At 47.8% G+C, this 19,658-nt stretch overlaps 1 protein-coding gene across 3 annotated transcripts in view; it reads right to left on the bottom strand.

Annotated features, from left to right (window-relative positions):
• Positions 1 to 2,002: 2,002 nt before the first annotated feature.
• The window catches only part of BEND7 (BEN domain containing 7), a 114,077-nt gene continuing 96,421 nt past the window's right edge, over positions 2,003 to 19,658 (bottom strand). For 2 of the 3 annotated variants that reach the window (XM_075552354.1, XM_075552356.1), the window contains exons 7-9: positions 18,731 to 18,850; positions 9,853 to 9,906; positions 2,003 to 4,215 (exon numbers count right to left, since the gene is read on the bottom strand). In XM_075552354.1, the coding sequence (XP_075408469.1) occupies positions 4,139 to 4,215; positions 9,853 to 9,906; positions 18,731 to 18,850 (251 nt within the window). In that variant the 3' untranslated portion in view covers positions 2,003 to 4,138. The remainder of the gene's footprint in view (positions 4,216 to 9,852; positions 9,907 to 18,730; positions 18,851 to 19,658) is intronic. The other variant, XM_075552355.1, reaches the window with a different exon arrangement.

The raw sequence follows: 19,658 nt of genomic DNA, 5'->3' as shown, positions 1-19,658 counted from the left end.
GAGTGTGCTCTGTGGGCAGGCCTGGTTCTGCTGTGTTACACGCTCCATCCTTAGAACAGGACCAGGCACATGGTGAGTGTTCAGTTTGGTGAGTGAGCGAGTGAATGGAAGGGACACAGACCTAAACTCAGCTGTCCTTCTCTTGCCCTGGGAGTCGACTCATGGGAGCGGAACTGTGCTCCATAGGGCCTTCCAGAAGTGGATTGCCAGGCCTTTCTTCCAAGGCACCAGGGTAGACTCGAACCTCCATCCTTTCAGTATCAGTGTGCATGCTCACCGCCTGTACCACCCAGGGGTGCCTCACTATCTAGGCGGCTATCAGTAACCCCCAGTGGTTCCTGAGGGCTCAGCTTTGACATCTTCTCCTTCCCCAGGTGAACTGCACTCCCCTCTTGCTTTCGATGAGTCACCAACAATTCCATTCACTGCCGTTGTGTCGATTCTCACTCATGGCGACCTTACGGGACAGAGTAGAACTGGCCTTGTGGGTTTCCCTCTACCTGAGTCAAGGTCCGTCTTGCTCCCATGGTAAACAGCCCAATGTGGAACTATGGCACCACCAGGTTATCCTCTTAGGCTTGGATATTTGGGGCTGTTGGTTCTTTATCTATCTATCTATCTATCTATCTATCTATCTATCTATCTATCTGTCTGTCTGTCTGTCTGTCTGTCTGTCTGTCTGTCTGTCTGTCTGTCCATGCATCCATCCATCCATCCCTCCCTAGCTATCAATGAGCTTTAGTCTGCCCCTCGACAGAGAACATTCCATTCTTCAGCTGGATGGTTCTTTATAAAACATACACCAGATCACGACCTCCTGATCCTGTTTCCCCATGCCTTCCTAACTTCTGGGGACGGTCACCAAGTCCCACGTGAATCGATGCCTGCCAGACTGTGCAGCCCAGCACTCTTCCCTGGCATCACACCAGCCCCCTGTAGTGCCGGCCTGTTGGTGGTTGAGTAACTGGATGAACTGAATTCCCACTGCAGCTGGAACGCGCCCCATGGCTCGGTAGGTAAGGCTGGCTCTATAGGAGGGGAGATGATGAGGCAGGCAGACCAGGTTCTGTTCCCTGAGACGGTGAAGAGCCCCTTCTTTTCCAGTAGAACCTCCTAGGGTGAAATGTGAAACCCCCCCCGCCCCCCACTACTGGGTTATAGAGTCGGTTAGGGCTATTCGGCCAGGCTTGACACAGAGCACTGCTCTGCCACGTGTACCCTTCAGGTTCATAGTACAGGGACCATAGGAAGCCTGGGCCCTGTGGCAGGAGGCGGAGGCTGGCGCAGGCTCCCAGCAGGTATGTGAATGACACTGGCTGTTCTGTTTTGGGGGGCAACTTGCTCTCTCACCATCTTCCTCCTAATCCAGAGGCTGTCTCCCGCAGCAGTGGCTTCCCACCTACCGTCTCTGAGCTGCTGCATGGCGCTGGACCCTCCAGACCAGCCAAACAGACCCTGACCCAAAGCTCCCAAAGAGCCAGGGTCCAGCCAGGGGGTGGCTGTCCATCCAATGGCAGAGGCCTGGGGATGCCTTTTGGAAGTGGGGGAGAGGAGACCGGCAGGAAGTAGCGCCCTCCTGTGTCCAAGGAGCAGAAGACAGCAATTATGTTTTAACAGCCACTTTGCCTTAGAGGAGATTGATTTGTCCTTCTGATGTGTTGTTTCCATAGAAGCAGAGCTTAACCTTTTAAGTGAAGATTATAGAGCTACCTAATTCATTTAAAATTAGGCTTCAAGCACATCAGTCCTCACTACTCAAGGGTTGCTGGGAGACTTGCTATAGCCATTGATCTCCCTGCTAGGCCTGGGCTGGCGGCTTTCTGGGGCTCAAAGACTCTCATTTGGCTAGCAATCGCGATGACTTACTTATATTTAAAGACGATCTCCCTAAGGAGCTCTGGATTAATGCCACCAGGGCATTCATAAATACCTGCTAATTAAGGAATCACACTGACTGCTCTTCAGGAGGACTAGCACACAAGCAAGACACGCGCTCAGTAAAAGTCATTTATTGTATTCTTCCGGCACGGGCATGAGAAGCACTTGGGGAGCGAGAGCACAACACACTGTTATACACCATTTCCACAACTAGCCTTCGGTTGGGATTTTCTTTTTTAAAAGAACACAGTCATTTTAAAAAATCTAAGTATTTACACATTAGTAAAACATATATACAGAAGATTGAGACCTCATCCATAGATATGGAATAACAGTTTTCTTTTTGCTAAGAAGCCTATAAAAAGGGTTTGTGAATAAAGTCTGAACAGTAGTCACAGTAAGTAAACACAAATACAATTTCAATTGACAAAATCTGATTTCCCTGTTGTGGTGCTACGACATGTAATTCCAATTGGTGGGTCCATTGCACGTATTTGAACAATCGCCCTGCTCCTCAAGTCCTGACCGGTCTGAGTGGTGCCAGGCTGGGAGAGCAGTGGCTGAGGGTTCACGGTCAGCTGGAGCGGAGCCCACAGTTCCAAGGTGAATGCTCCCACCTGCACCAGCAACCCAGTCAGCAGCTTGGAATAGGGTGAAAGGTCACGCGTGAATCTTTTCCAGTCTCTTGAGAAAGGGTCCCTCCGGGAGGCAGGCGACACATTTTACCCCAGATTCTGCTGAGGACGAAAGCCCTGGTTGGCAGTACGGAAAGAGACTACTTGATGGACCACAGGGACTCGTTGCTGGCCGGAAGCACACAAGGACTCACTAAAAGGTGTGCTGGCAACCCCTCTTCCAAAGCGGCCTGTCCCTTGAGAACAATGGACAGAGACGCGGAGATGAGATGCCCCTGGCTAGCAGTTAGAGTCACCCCAGGAGCCACATGCACGTGGCAGGGCGGCCTCTTACACCACAGTCGGTCGGCCCTCAGTGGATCACTAATTGATCCCAGACTCCCCACCCAACTCTGTTTGCATTTTCAGAGGCCATGGCTACCGAAAGGCTAACCGCTCTGGGCACCCACTTAGACTAGTTCCTCCACTGTGTCCTCTTCTGCGAGGTGAGGGGCTGAACTAAAGGGTGGCAACCAGAGTGCTCCACTCCCCCCGTCCACAAGATGACACAGGGAAGGTGGGAGCTGATATTCTAGCCACCTCCTGGGACTTGGTGGAACCTTCTAGTCCAAGCTGATTTCGTGGCCACTGGCAGCCTTTGCGTCAAGTGCCAGACATCCAAGGGAATCTCCTTTATCCAATCAGCAAGGTGTAAACGCAATTTTTCTAAATAAAATGGCCTTTTAAATTCACTTTCTAACTAGAGAGCCACGCGTGACGGCAAATCCTCCTGTCAGACCAAGGCCCACATGGCAATACAACTTTTAGCGTTCAGAATTTGAATGTACTGGTGTTCTATTAAGTGGAGAGCCCAGGTACTGTAAAGCAAGTGGAGTACAGAGTACCCACGAAGAGCTCGTGGGCTAGCCTGGGCCGAGGAAACACCCCGGCCAGCAGCTCCAGGAGACCATCTGCTGCCCTGTCGTTAGGCATCAGGCAGAGCGAGAACTGATTGCTTTGAGCTTCGCACATCTTAATTAGTTATTTTGTCACTGTGTCCACACAACCTGGGTTTAGAAATAAGTGAAAGCTTTCTCTTTCCTAAGAATTCCTCTATCCTGTGCACGTACTCGGCCACAAGTGATTACGTTTGGGGAACAGACGACACTTTTTCATCTATCAGATCAGAGCAAATCTGTCTCTCAAACCAAAATTTTTCATCTTTGAGATGGATGAAGGTCTAATTAATTTTGGCCTTCACAACGGCTCGCTCAGTATTGGGAAACACCACTCTCCTTAATACCGAACCTAAGCAATTTACAAGAAAATAAATATACTTCAAGAGTTTATATGTTCACATTGAGGTTATAAAGAAACACAGAGACATTATAATGGACAATGAGCTAATTGGATCATACACTGGACTTTTAAAAGGATAAGAAATCAACTCTAAAAATGATTTTAAAAATCTGATGCCACTTTGGAGGCTTGATGATCACATATTACTGAGAAAGTACAAGATATAAAACTCTTCAAACATGAGGAGTAAACTTCACAGAACACCCACACTTTGCAGTCACCTGAAATGCTTACGTGGATCTTTGAGGGAATTCAAACGGAAGAGTTACAGATGCTCATGACCAGTGTCACTCAGAGAAAAGTCTAGAAAGAGAATCTGCTTCTGTGTCTTCCATGTTTTCCATACTGGTGTCAAATATGTTACCTACAACAGAGACCAAACAATGAAGTGGGAGAAACGGTTTCTCTGGCATCTACTTTTCTAGAACGTGATTAGAGATAAGCATTCTAGATAAGAGTGAAAAACTTATCTAGTGAGTTATCTGTGCTTCCTATTTTTATTTTGATGTGCAGAGTAAAACACACTGCAGGGAAAGGAGAAACATAGCTACACCGTCCGATGCATCAAGCCAGTGACAGTCCTTCAGTGCACCCTGAGCTTTCTGAAGCCCCCTTACATGGTTCAGGGACAGGAACGTTCAATAGAATATGATTTACCTGTGAAAGAGATTATCGTGTAGCTATTAAAATAATGCTAAAGAGAATTTATAATTAAATGGGCTTCTAAGGTTAAAGCCACAATGAAAAAACAACCCCAGGCAACAATTTCAAACGTATTTTATCTGCATTATATAAATAAACCAAGTAATTATAGAATGAAGTAGAGGGGATGAAACATAAGGCAGTGGTTCTCAACCTTCCTAATACTGCGACCCTTTCATACAGTTCCTCATGTGGCGGTGACCCCCCAACCATAACATTATTTTCGTTGCTATTTCATCACCGTCATTTTGCTACTGTGATGAATTGGGTGACCCTTGTGAAAGGATCTTTTGACCCCCAAAGGGGTAATGACCCACAGGTTGAGAACAGCTGCAATATGGGTGGTCTCCGGGTAGGGAATTGACATTTCTTATCGCCCTTTTCTTTTGTAAAATAGAACAGGGAAACTTGGCAGTGAACATTTATATGACGCATTCGGTTCCCAAAGGACAGGCGGTCTTCGCTGTCAGTATCATTAGGCACTTTAATCCCTACGTGTCCACATTCTCTTTGAGTTGTTCCCTTTCCATTACTCTAGTTTCCCTGCCCACTATCTTTTCATCTTTGCTTTTGAGTAACTGGACTTTAGGTCTCCTGTCGCTGGTTTTTAGGAAGGGCAATGTCTGATGGGCGTTGTTAGGGGCGGTCGAGGCGGCTGACTCACAGTGACTTAGGATGAGCAGTTCCATCCAAACACTGCCCGGTCCTGCATCACCCTCACAATTGCTAGGTCTGAGCCCACTGTTGGAGCAGCTCCCCGAGGCCCTCTTGTTTTACACTGCTCCCTGCTTTACCAAGCATGATGTCCTTTTCCAGGGACTGGTCTCTCACTGTCCTGGCGCCTGCGGGCAGTCTGCTGTGCAGAGCCGTAGGCCTCAGGACTACCTGCACTGTGTGTGCCGCTGTGCAGGGACCTTTGTGCTCTCCTCCTCCGGTCCGTCTGGGGTGTGGGCTTAGGCTCCTTTGCTCTGTCTCGCAGACCCACACTGTTCCCAAGTTTCGCGTTGTTTTTCTACATTAGCAGGACACTGTCCCCCCGCGTCTCTCTCATTGCTTCTCCCGGCAGCACTAGTGCCAGGCCTTCGTCCACCACAACCTAGCCACAGAACTGACTCCTGCGAGTTGTTCAAGGAAGTCTTACCTACTCATGGGGGTGAGGAGAAATAAGTTTCTCAACTATGAAAACCTACATTGATCTTCTTAAAAAAATATCAGAAAAAGGGGAGAAAGGGGAAACCGATCACAACGATCGACACATGACATCTTCTCCCCCCACCCCCCGGGGGATGAACAACAGAAAACATGGGAGAAGAGAGATAGTGGTCAATATAAGATATGAAAATAATGACAATTAATCATTTATTAAGTGGTCACAAAGGTGGGGTAGGGGGGAAGAAGGGGAAAAAAGAGGAGCTGATACCAAGGGCTCAATAGAAAGTAAATATTTAGAAAATAATGATGGCAACATATGTACAAATATGCTTGATACAACTGATGTATGGATTGTTATAAGAGCTGTAAGAGCCCCCAATAAAGTGATCTTTTAATAATAAAATAAATAAATAAAAACATCGGAAAACTACAAACATCGGAACCATTAAATTGGCTCTGACATTATGCAGTGTTTCAGAGGCGTTGCCAATTGTTACAGGAGCAGGCAGCCTCATCTTTCTTCCTTGAAATGAAAAGAAACATCACTTGACTGACCATAACCTTGAACAGGTCAATGTTGGTTCATGGAAATAGTGAAGAATTCACTTCTGATGCATGGACCACACAAAAGACGTTCACATTTGTGTGTGTGTGTGTGTGTGTGTGTGTGTGTGTGTGTAGAGACAGACCATAAAAAGATAATAAAACTCAAAACCACTCAAAACCAAACTCAGGGCCATCAAGTCAATGCTGACTCCGTGACCCTATCGGACAGGGAACTGCCCCCTTGGGTTTCTGTGGCTCTAAACTTGTAGGGCAGTACAGCCTCGTCTTTCTCCCAGAGAGTAGCTGGTTGTTGGACGACTGACCTGTGGTTAACAATACAACATGTTTAACCCACTACACCGCTAGGGCTCCGAAGCACATCATGATAAACAGAGAAAATACTGAAGTCAAGGGTTTCGGCGTCCAGTCAATGCTCATGGGAGCAGCAGTGAAGAGATTAGGTGACACAGCGCACTGGGTAAACATGCTGCACAAGACCTGTCTAAAGTGGTGACGAGCAAGGATGCTACTTCGAGGACTCAGGTACAACTGACCTAAGCCAGGGCATTTTCAATTGCCTCATATACATGTGACCGCTGGACACTGAATAAGGAGGACTGAGAATAAGCTGGTGTATTTGGACTCTGGTGTTGGTGACGACTCCTGAAAGTACCATGGACTGCCAAAAGAACCAACAAATCCGTCTTGGAAGAAGTACACTCAGAATGTTCCTTAGAGGCGAGGATGGCAAGACTGCGTCTCGTGTACTTTGGACATGTCGTCAGGAGAGACCAGTCTCTGGAGAAGGACATCAAGCTTGGTAAAGCAGAGGGGCAGCGAAAGAGAGAAAGATCTTCGACAAGATGGACTGGCAAAGTCGCTACCGCGATGAGCTCAAACAGAAGAACCATTGTAAAAGTGGTGCAGGCCCGGGTGGCGTCTCACTCTTTTGTACACAGGGTGTACGCTGGAACCGACTCCACAGCACCAAACAACGACAACGACAAATCTTTAAAAGAGAAGTTAGGTTGACCAGGGCCCTTGACCACTCCCGTGGTTCTGACCAGTGAGCTTGTTTCAAGTTCAAAGATGAAGCTACATGTGCAAGAATGGGGGCTTGCACCCCTGGGGGCTCCACTAGGGCACTGCGAGGAGGGGAGGGTGTAAGCAGGCAGACCGTCTGAGGAGTGTAGAGAAGTAACCTAGAGAGATGCTGTGGATCAAGCGTCCTTAACCTAAGGCCCGTAGGCCACTGGTGGCCCACCAAGAACATTTATTCGGCCCGCCGGATATTTTTGCCCCAATTGTTTCTTTACTTCAAAATAAGATGATGTGCAGTGTGTATAGGAATTTGTTCATAGATTTTTAAAAACTATAGTCTGCCCTCCAACGGGTCTGAGGGACAGTGAACTGGCCCCCTGTTTAAAAAGTATGAGGACCCCTGCTGTAGATGATCGAGATCAAATAACGCCATTGTTGTAAAATTTGAGAATTTGGAACGTCTATCTCTTTTAACATGGAAGGAAAAAAGATCATGCTGCTTAGTACTTTGTATCAAATATCAATAAAGCTGTGTTCTACTCTTGTGTGTCCATTAATGACCTCAGAGCCTTGATCAAAAGTAAAGAAAGAACTCCGAGGAAATAAGTTTAAATTAGGCAGACTTATAACACACTTCCAACTGTGAGGCCTCTGATATGAATCCTCTCTTAGGGTCTTTCAGAAACATACAGATAAAAGCTGTCTTGATTTAGGTATCACCAAGCTATATAATTGTGTGTGTGTGTGTGCGTGTGAGTATTGCTCTACATTTTTCTCCCACTGTATCGAGGACTTTCTACTTGATCTCTGTCATAGACTGGTCGTCTGCAGTGGTGGCTGGGCACCATCTATTTCTTCTGATCTCAGGATCATGGAGACTGAGGTCTGTTTGGTCTTATTAATCCTTTGGACGAACGGCCTTTCATTTTCCTCACTCTTCTTTGCTTCAGAAAGGGAGAGATTAATAGCTGTACCTTACAAGTCTCTAAGACCCTTAGCACTACTCACAGCACTGTTGGGGACCATGTTACACCAACTAACCTTGGTGTTCCCCGTGTCGATGGTCTTATGTACCCAGGCCCAGTGGCTTATTTCCTCATAGTGTTTGTTTATGGCTAACAAGTTTTCCTAATTTCACCCATTTGCTCTACTGTATGCATGGATATATTTACAGCACACACACTAACTACTGTGTAGAAATATTGTTGCCAAACCTGTATCCGATGTAGGCACAATCTTGTTTGCCTACTTACACCTCTTGCAGATGTCTGTGTGCCTATGTGGTGCCGCCTATCAATCATGTTGGCTATCACTGATGATGCAGTTGTGAATGTAGCAGGATTTACATTTGTTGTCTGTAACTTCAGTGCTCCTCCCGTGCCCTCCCTTTCCTTAGTCATACTGGGTGCTCAGTCCCCTGTTGTCTGACTTTCCTTTCACCCTAATGAATACCTGTTTCCTATCTGGTTTGTGATTTCCCGTCATCCCTGATAACTATCTACTGATATTTCTCCTTGTGTGTTAACTTTTCCTCAACTTTTTGTAACAGTGGATTGATACAATATTTTTCCTTTTGTGACGGACTTATTTTACCCACTGGTCTGATGGGGACTGGCGGAACTCCTGAGACTCTGGCCTTAAGTGATCCTTCAAGCCTGGAACTGAGTTCACCTCTCCAGCTCAACTTTTAGACAGGCCTGTAAGGAGAACCGGGCTCTCAGCTGCCCAGCCTGCACCTGGGCACTCTGCTTTCCCTCCACCTCGGAGATGTACCCCTCCTGCCCACCGGACCTAACAGCGTCCCTTACGCATTCGTCTTTGCGGGAACGAGTTAAGAGCCCTATCTAGAGGAGAAAGCACTGAGTTAAATTTTCCACCCAGAAGCTGATTTGGGGGCGGGGCAGTGGTGCGTGTCCTGACAGCAGCCGGTTTGAGAGATGGCTCACCGTGCCCAGTGCCTGTTCCCCTGAATCTCGGGCTTGAGCAGATGCAGAGGCAGGCGGTCAGTAACCCCTGAATCAGTGCTCAGTGGATGCACTCCAGAGTACACAGTAAAGGCTCCAAGGGAATGCTGGGTTGGGGTCGGGAAGCGCCAACAATGCCAGGGGACCAGCCTTCGTCCATCTCTCAGTGAAAGCCATGAGTCTGGTGGGTTGGTTCGCCTGAGTGACCGTTACTCAAAAGGCTTTTGGGGTGGGAGGGAGGACAGGACGAGCATGAATTGGATCACACAAAATCTGTGGACCTGACTCTAACAAGTGCCGCCACTTTGTGTTAATACATGTTTTGAATGTGCGCAGGGCCTTGTAGGTCGTGATACTAAGTTCTTAAGACTTGCTCTTCTGGGGTTTTTTATGATGATGAAGCAGCATGAGGGCAATGTGGCTTTCCATGTTCCCTGTGAAAGGCATCTCTGCCCCTCGGACAAGGAGGGCCGGAGTCCACTGAGGAGGCCGTCTGCTCAAGCGTCTGCCCCTCCAGGGTTAACAACTTTTCCACTGCAAATATTTCTTTGCAGTGGTAATTTGCAGCCGGCGATGAAAATGTAAATGTGTTTTACCTGTTGGTGGTAGAGAAACGCCGTCCAGTCTCTCATCACAGTCAGCTACCTCTGCTGGTTACAAACATAAAACACAAATCTCTTTAGTTGCGGGAGGCACATTCATTTCACCGAGCACAGAAAGACCATTTTAAAGGCCCAGTACACACGAGAGTTCCCACTTTTCTTTTCCCTTTCCAACCTCCCTGGGCTCCCACTGCAGTCTAGTCTTGTTATTTAAACGGTCTTTGGATCAGTTCCTTGGGGTCTGCTGGTGTTCCCATAGCCAACCTCTTCTGTTAGCCCTGAGAGCGGCCAGACGAGCATCCACTCCGCCATTAAAGAAACCAACCGTCAGAATACACAGTTTTTCAAAGAGTCTTCCTTTCTGTTTTAGGATGCAAACTTTGGCCCATATGTTCCCATGTCCTTGAGAGTGTTCAACAAATCCTTTAGTCACAGAAAATCTGCTACGGGTTTTATTTTTTTTAAAAAAAAGGTTGTCCACCTGACTCCGGAGAACTGCTTGGCTCTCTGGGTGTCCAACTGAGTCGAACACCTCATTACAGCCCCCGGGATTGTTTTGGTCGTGCTCTGTCACAGGGCCAGTGGTCCCCATGGGACGTTTTCCTGCCCCACAGCCTTCTCTGCTGACTCAGCATGTGCAGAGGCCGCCTAGCTGGGGAGGCCAAGCCCTTTGCACCCGTGTGTAACGTTGAGTCGGTGGACCGCTTCTAAGAAAGGACTCTTCCGAGCTTGCTTTCCATTGCTGCGTCCAATAACCAGGGCTAGAAAAGCCGGAGAGTTCCGCCTGTAGTTCATCCGCTCCCATCTGGGGAGAGCTTGTTATCCCCCTGTCTGTTGACCTGCTAAATTCACTGTACCGAACACAAGGGGAAGAGGGAATATTCCAAGACCCACTGGGGCTGGGATAAACTACAGAGCCCTCTTCTGTGATGTTGTAGAAGACAAATATTTATGTCAAATGATATTATATGGTATGCTTATAATTTTTTTAAATTGTTCATCAAATAATCAGGAAGGACCTACGAAAATGTTTATAGTGTTTCTTGGTGGATGAAAGGTTTACCGGTATGTAAAATTGTATTCTTTGGGTTTAAAAAACACACACTATTTGATTTAAAGATGAGGAGCATATATCTGTTTTTATAAATGGAAAATTCTTCTTTCTTTTAACTGGTTTGAGACCATCTGAGGCGTCCTCCTGCAAAGAGTTTAGTCTTGGGACAACATAGTTCTACCCCGTGCTACAGGTGGGAGCAGGGCAGGGAGTGACTTTGAGGTGAGCTATTACAAGAACGTTCTCTTGCTGCCGGAGGTGGACCGAGTTCTTGACCACCCCTGACAGCTGGCACCACACGTGCTCCTGCTTATCGTCTGCGAAGTTCCCCATCAGCATGCTGTCCTTTAGCCCTCAGAAAGCCCCACAAAGTAGGCCTGTCGGCCCCATTTTCACAAACGAGTAAACAGAAGCAACGAAAGGACATCCAAGATTACAGCAGGAGGGGCGGTGCCAAGGATTTCAACCAAGCTGGCAATGCCTGAGCTCCCGCACTTCCTTTTGACCACCTAGCCAGGTTCCGTGCCACACAGGCATTAACTCACGCCGAGGAGCCCCCACCTCACCACCAGAGTGAACTCTGACTGCTGGCGACCCTACAGCGCAGAGAAAACTGCTCCACGTGGGTTCCTGAGACTGGAGTAGAAAGCCTCATCTTTTTCTCAGGAAGTGGCTGGTAGTTTTGAACCGTCCACCTTCAGGTTAGCAGTCAACCATGTAACCAACACACCACCAAGGCACTGACTCAGTTAACCTTTAAGAAAATCTTGATGGGAGAGTTCATGATCCCATTTCATAGGTGAGAATGGAGGCTCACGGGGATTATGGGACGTGATTAGAGGCAGTCCATTAATGAGCTGGGGTGGCAGAGCCAGATCTTCCGCACCCATGAAGCCTTGGTGTTGTCTTCAGTGACTACACCAGTAGGTCAGAGGCCCCACCCGGCCCGGGGTTGCTCTGATCTCAACAGTTCAAACGCTTGAATCATTCATTGAGTTCGTTTTGCAGTTTTGTAATGTTCTCTACTTGACATGCACACGCTTCCCCTCGTTTTGTTAAAAGCCAAATCACTTTTGAGTATAAGTTGATCTTTCCCTTTGTGATTCAGTTATATTCAGCTTTAAAAATCCAAACCAAACCAGGCTTGTGCGACTATGCACCAAAGCATGTACGACTGGAAATTTATATATATGTGTGAGTGTGTGTGTATGTAGATGAATGTATGCTAGTGGCATGAGCAGGGTCTGGGCCCCATGGAGGAAGATCACTGTGTTATTTAAATGTAATCGTAACATCTGTGTGGAACAATGAGCGCGCCATCCTTCTTCCCTGGTGACTGCCAAGTTGCGAACTTTGGAAAAGATTGAGCAAGCCCAATAAACATTTAATAGCAGCCACGGCTTGCTTTCCTCTTAGATTTAACACAAATCAAAAACCAGCTCTGTGGAAACAATCTAATGAAAATGATCGAAATCCAGCCTAGGAAAAGGACCCATCGCAGTTAAAGAGAGAGGGGATAATGATTGTGCGTGATGAGAGCCCTGAATGAATTTCTGTTTGGATTAGGAGAACCTTTCAGGGCTGGTGCGGGCTTCCTTCTACAGGCGGCGCAGTCGTCCCTGAGTGGTTAGCTCATTAGCTTGCCCAGTCAGAGTCTGTACAGAATCCCAGGAAGTGAGCCAAAGATGATAAATGAAGCCGGAGCCGTGGAATATCTACGGTGCGCTGTTTACATGATCATTTAGACAGAAAATAATCAAGACAAAATGCCAGCGAGAAAGCACTGTTATTGACCCAGGCCTCTCCATCCCGAGCAGCACTAAGAAGGAAAAGCAAGTGGCTCTCGTCTCGATGTGCTAGGGTCCCACATCTGTGCCACTTGAGGAGAATGGAGTGTGACAGTTTTTGACAACATTGGGAGACAAAAGCTACTTGGCCGGGCACTGCTGATGTGCTGTCATTTAGGCCTGGTGGGGTCTGTGTGACAGGGTTAGCTTTGTCTCACAGCCGCCTCCTGCTTCTGGGACGCAGACAGAGCCTGCTGTTGACACAGTGAACGGTGTCAGGGTGCCGATCACAACCATGTACGTAGATCATAGAAGCCCAGTGGTCATAAGGGAAAAGATTCCACATGAAATATTAGGATGATGGTGGAACGCGGCCAGACGGCCTTCTGAGCAGGGCAGAGGGTGTCACAGGGAGGGAAGGTGGGGGTGGGATGGGTGGGGGGTAGTGGAGGAGGGGAGAGCAGGCAGCCTGGGCCCATCCTGCACAAGCAGGCAGAGGAGCATGGACAGTGAGCGTCTGTTAGGCGAGGTGAGACCAATGGGAAGGTGGGTGAGAAATATGTCGCTGGCCAGTGTCACACTTGCGGGAAAGAAAAGCAGGGGCGTAGAGGGATGTCCCCTCTGAGGGAGAGAACAAGCTACGAAGTACGCAGTGTAGAGAAGCCACCAACACATACATGTGACTGCTTCAGTCACGTGACCATTTCTGAAACCAGCCTTCTCCACAGTCTCTAAACTTTGGAGGACTTCAAGAGCCTCCCCCACAACTCAAACTGTCAGGTCCTTTCAAACCCCAAACCAAACCAAACTCTGCCATCCAATCAGTTCTAACTCATGCTGACCTTGCAGGACAGAGGGGACGAGCCCCTGTGGGCTTCTGAGACTGTCCTCAGTACGGGAGTAGAAAGCCTCATCTTTCTCCACTCCCGAGTGGCTGGCGGTTTCAAACTGCTGACCTGGAGGTTAACAGCCCAACACGTAACTCATCACAGCACCAGGCTCTCCAGGTCCTTTAGACACTCTGAATAACTGCCCTCAGCTAAAGACGTGTGCTCCAGAACCATGCCGCCTCATTTTTTCTCTGCAGCACTTACAGGGGGATGAGCCGCGTCCCTATTCTGGATTTACGGAGCACTTTCCTCCTCAGCTCCCAAGGAGTCCCATGGTTGTTCACCATTCCCGGTTTATTCTCAGCATGGAGAAGGAAGAAACCAGGCACTCTTGTTATCCGTCTGCGGATTTTGAGTCGAGGGTCCAGGAACGCGGTGGAGCCAGGACTTTGGGACTGGTGGTTCGCTGGCCAGGTTGGTGGTTGGAATCACCCATCATTCCATGGTGGCAATCTGTTTCCAGAGAGATTCTAGTTGGGAAAACCCTCTGGAGCAGTTCCAGCCTGTGACATAGGGAGTCTCCGTGGGCTGGGGCCACCTCCGGTCACTCAGAAGCTGGAAAGAGTACATGGTTCTTATGGACTTCTTTGCTTTTCCTTTCAGCCGGGGGTTAGCTGCCGCAGAGTTGGTCCCCAGCTGACGGGGACTCCATGCGGCCATCAACAGAGCGTGGTTGCGTGGGACATTTGGATCCTGTGGCCTTTCATGAGCTGATTTTTGGGAAGTGGATCGACAGGCCTTTCCTGCTAGGCCTTGCTATTCTGGACACCCCAGGGATGCTTGCTCAACTTTATGGCAACATGCAAACCCCTGGTGAGAACTGCGTGGCGGCTGTGCTGAACGTGTATGGACAGGAAGCGGGCATCCTCTGCACGGCAGCAAGGAGCCTGCCACCGAGTCACCCCGCCCCTTCCTTTGGCATGACCGAGTATGGCAAGTGTAGATCTCCTCATTGTAACAAAGTTTAGGTCTCTCTCAATCCTGAATCATATATGGATTATCTTTGTGTTTTCCATTCAACAATGTCCCCTAAAAACCAACAGGTAAAGGGCAGTTTTTACAAACTCACGAGGAAAACCTTTGTTTCTGTTAGCATTTCTAACCAGGAGTCAAGTCGTTTAAGGTGGAACTTAGACCACAAGACTATCTTCCTATGACTGACTAGCTCAGCCAGTCCTCAGGCTTACTACGTGACATCTGCCTTGGGGCATAAAACTGAGGAGACACAGTGCCCCACGCGAGGCCAGCACTTAACCAGGGAATTCACTGTGTAAAGCTACTGGGCTCTTGTCTTTCATACCCTGCTATTCCACTGTGCACCATGTGTTTTCCTTTCACCCCAACCCCTTCCTGAAACCGGGGGGCTGCAGTGATAAAGGGGGGGCCTTTTGTAATGTAACTCAAGGATGAGGCATGAGACTCTTAGTTGTCGGAGACATGCCAGCAGGATCTTCATAGTCTCAAGATGTGGTGGTTTCCACACACTGCCCCCTCCCACTCCCGGGACACTGTCACTGGAGACGAGAAGAAACTAGACCGAGGACAGGGGCAGTGGGGAGGGGAGCATAGAAGGAAATGAGTGAAAGGATGTGAGCAGGAGGGTGATGGGGACATTCTGGGAAATGGAGTCAGCGGCCATAAGGTATAGCAAGGTCTCAAGGACCTTGCTTCTGAGGTCAGAGCTCACAGACAACGAACAGAAAAAACTCCAGATCAAATCCACCATCACCCAGGCAATTTCAACTGCTCCCTGGGGTTTCTGAGACCATGAATCTTTGTGGGAGCACAAGCTTCCTCTTGCTCCCTCAGAGTAACTAGTGGGTTCAAACTATTAGCCTTGTGGTTAGCAGCTGGACTAGAGCTTCAATGCTGAGCACCCCACCAGCAGAAGGCTATGGATGACAATGAAAACCCAACACCCATTTGCAGAGCCCCCATGGAGATAAAGCCACCACTGAATTCCTTCTGCTCATTAACCAAGAATCTACATAACCTTGTCCTCAGATAGGGTGCATGGGAAAGTGGATGATGTATCTCCATCCCTCTCCAGGCAGCCCAGGAAGGGGCAGTCTCTCTTAGGGGCTTGCCTGGACGTGTCCTTAACGGACAGTTGTAGGGGGTCTATAGTCATGAGTCATGCCCTATCCCTCATGCCCTGACTGCCTTGGTGAGAAGGCCCTGGACCAATCGGGTAAGCTCTTCTATCTGACATAATGTACGAGTCCCCATCATGGGCCTGTTCCTGCTTCTGTAGTCCCACCTGGAACTGTGATGAACTGATCTGCCCCCCCATCATGACTTTGAGATGGTTTCTTTTGCTGTGTGCCTTATTTAACTGTCATTCTGACTCTGAATCCTTTGACCCTAGGATGACCTCGTGCTAATGGCCTCCCTCATCGTGGTGATGTGTCTCTGCCATTGTGTTTTGTCTGTGTCCCTTTTAACTTAATACATGTTCTTCTTGAATTACATTTGTGATCGGGGTCTCTCTTGAACAGTCCAGTGTGTAACCAACTACATCACCAGGGTCCCTTTTGTTTAGTTACGTCATTCTCACATCTGTCACGGGGCTCTGGATGAAACAAGTACTTGCACCTCAATTAAGGAAGGGCTGGGAATGTTTTCTGGGGCTTTATGTGACGGCGATGAACTAAACGATACAAGATCCTTCTGTTTCGCGCCTTCCTTTCTTGAATTCTTGATTGATTTACTGACAAGTATCTCTTGAGTGTCTACTTGATGCCAGGGAGACGTCTGGGAGAGAAACAGGACGAAGTTGCAATCCTTGTTCCTGAGTTTCTCACAGTTCAGGCGAGGACACCACTGGGAAATTATTGTGGCAGAAGGCCCAGTGCAGGGCCCACCTTTGAAAGGTCCAGTGGAAAGTAGCTCTTGAGGAGCTTCCTGAAAGTGTCCCAAGGGTTTCCAGGCCAAGGGAGAAACACCAGCGTGTGAGAGAACAGCATTTTCAGGAACAGGGAGAGGTTGGTGCGAATGGAGGCAGAATGAGGAGACTGATAAGGAGGGTGGGACCAGACCAGGAAAGATGCTGCATGACTTGTGGGGGAAGAAGCAGTACATGAAAGAGCTTTGAATGTGGGGACAATAGGAAGCCAACAGAAGTATTTCATCTGTGAGATGGTATAAATCAGATTCAGAAGATGATCAGAGACACAGTGAATGGAGGTTAGAGCTCCAGCACAGACAAGCAGGTTGGGGCTACACACTGGTTGGCTTAGGATAAGAAGAGTGCTCAGAATGGGAATGAGGAAGACGCTGAGTCTGAGGGATGAACAAGGGAACGAGACGCTGAAGGAGATCAAAGGCATTACCAGGGAATCTGGAGGTTAAAAAAAATGAGAGCATATAGTCGCCAACACCAAGCGAAGAGAGATTTGGGGAGCCTGAGAGTCAGCAGTGTAGAACTCAAGGTAGAGGTCAAAGAGGATGCTTGAGAGAGCCGAGATCTGACATCAGGAGGCAGATGCCGCGAAGAGCTACATCGGAGAGCGACATCCGAGAGCAGGCAAAATGTGAGCTGCAGATGGGGAAGGCGGCGGCTCCGGGCACCCCACATGCTTTGGGAAGAAACCTGACCAACAATGTTAGGAGGCAGGAGATAGTAGTGATTTTAAGAAATAAGAGAATTTGGTCGGTTGTTTTTGGATCGCAAACAGAAGGGAGCTATGGTCATGAGGGTCTGTGGAGGAGTTTATGGACCAGAGCTGTCTTGGGGGCAATACTTATTAGGTGACACAATCACTCTCAAGACAACCCCACACGGTAGGGATTAGCCATCGAATAAAAATGTAGGAACTCACGCAACATGCATTTGGAGAGTGGATCATTGCAGGTGTAGTTTGTAAAAATGTATCATTGTAACCATTTGATCTCCCTTTTGATCCATTTTAAATTTGTTCTAGTTTTTAAAAAATATTTGTTGCTTTCTTTTCTATTGAGGTTTTATCTGTTTTATTTATGTTATTCCTGTTAGTTGTCTTTAAAAATTGGTTTTCTGCCCACGAAATCCAAGATAGGTCAATCTATATAGACACTTGGCCCTGGTGTAGGTGAAGGCACTGTCAGCATGTGGCAGGAGGGGCCCCTGAACACAGCTCCCAGGGGGCCTTAGTTTTACCCCTCCACAGGGTGGCCAGCAGAAGACGCGCTACACATGGAGAAAATTCATATACAAAGGATCTGCTTAGAGATACAGTCTGTGTCTTGCACCCCTGCTGCAATAAACCGTCACCATATCCGCAAATTGCTAACCTTTCAGCATCTAAAGGTACACCTCCCAAGGCTTATCACCCTCCAGCACAGACGGCGTTTGTCAGACTGTGTGCCTTGGGTTGGACACGAAGTTTTATTTAAAACAGTATCAAGGGGTCTGTGGCCTTCTGAAGAGGATTATTCCTACATGATGGGCGAAAACTGACGTCAAAAGGACTCTTTACTGTAAATTGCCCCCTCTCCCTCTGGGGGAACTGCAACTTGAGATCAGAAAATCAAACTGGTCACAATTCAACTGGTGATGGATTGCTTGATGTTCACTATTCCGGCAGAGGAATTCTAGAAAACCCCAAGCCCCAATTAAAAAAATATATATATATATTTGCAGTCCCTTTCCTTCTGTTTTCTTATGGCATTTCTAGTATGAGGATTGATGGGGGTTTTTTATGTAGTAACCTAGTTCTTTTACAAAGTCACGGGGATCCAAGCACAACACAAAGAAATAACAAAAACGAAATCATGTACAAGACCGATAAACCCCTATTTGAGACTAGCAATCATTTTTGTTTGTTTGTACAGTTCAACAGTAAATGGTCTGACATTTTGATTCTTTCTTAAGGAGAATTCCATCACTCATTTGAATAAGACTTAAAAAATATGAAACCATAGCATGTTACGCGGAGCTCTCCTTTTAAAAGACAACTCTCCCCCATCCCCCACAAGCCCCCCCCCCAAAACCAAAATACCCTGGACCACAGTATTGTAGGAGGGAGCTTCAAAAATGTGGTGGGAGAAGTCCACGAGCCCCCTATTCCATTTCCCTTTGAACTTTGTGAAGCCCCAGCCCCCTCCTTTCCAGAGTTGAAGTGCTCAGCATCTGCTCTGCACGGCCCTGCAGTTAATCATACCTGAGCCCCTTTTTAATCTTCTTCGGGCCAGTTTAATTTGATCCTGTAGAATCTGCACCCAGTCTCTTGGGCCAGGCAGTTTGTCCACGTGGTTAGCAGTACAGTACTTCTCTGTGAAGACTGAAAGAAAATGGGAAATGCTGTTAAGTGCTTGAGCAAACCCAATAGGCAGACCTCACATAGGCATGGCTCTCAAGATAGGGGGTGGGGCGGGGAAGAACATTTCTCCAAGACTTCACCTATGCAGAGTCTATCACATTCCTTTGGCAAAAATGGAGATCCGCAGGGCGTGGGCTACAATGTGACGTCCTTCAGAGTGAACCTGGCTCTACATAGAACCAACGGGCTAGAGTGGAAAAGTTCTGCTGCTCCACATGGTCATGTGTGGCTTGCTTACAGGCAGAGAGGAAAACATGCTCATGACCTCGGGGTTTCATGATCTCGTGAACTAACCAAGTGTCTGAAAATTTTCACCTTTTTGTTATTAATTCAACATTGCCCACAAGATGATGTTCCCGGAGCGATTCCTGCTCATTCAGTCAGCACTCATAGACGCCCCTCCTTTTCTTCTTCCCCAAAGAACTGTTGATGTCAGATTCCTGAAAGTTCCCATTCTACTTTGAGCCACCCCTGGCACCTTGACCGGTTCTGAGAAAAGAACTACAGCGCAGAGGCTAGACAACCATCTTAAAGCACTCAGTGTGTGACGGTGCAAACAGGAGCTGCTGTTGGCATGTTGCTGCGTGCTCCATCCCAGCACTTCTAACTGTGGTCTCTTCAACGGTCAAGAACAAGTAGACACTCCACCATCCTGCTGCCTTGGTATTTAAAATATCAATGATGTTCATGTTTTAAAAGGTTTCTTTCCCAAGGAAATACAAAGCAAAAGAGTGCCGAGAGCAACTGCAAGAAAACGAGAAGATTTCTA

The sequence above is a fragment of the Tenrec ecaudatus genome, chromosome 6 (assembly GCF_050624435.1).
Source record: "Tenrec ecaudatus isolate mTenEca1 chromosome 6, mTenEca1.hap1, whole genome shotgun sequence".
NCBI lineage: Eukaryota > Metazoa > Chordata > Mammalia > Afrosoricida > Tenrecidae > Tenrec > Tenrec ecaudatus.
The sequence above is the reverse complement of the archived record's forward strand: the minus strand, read 5'-3'. Positions and strand labels throughout refer to the sequence as shown.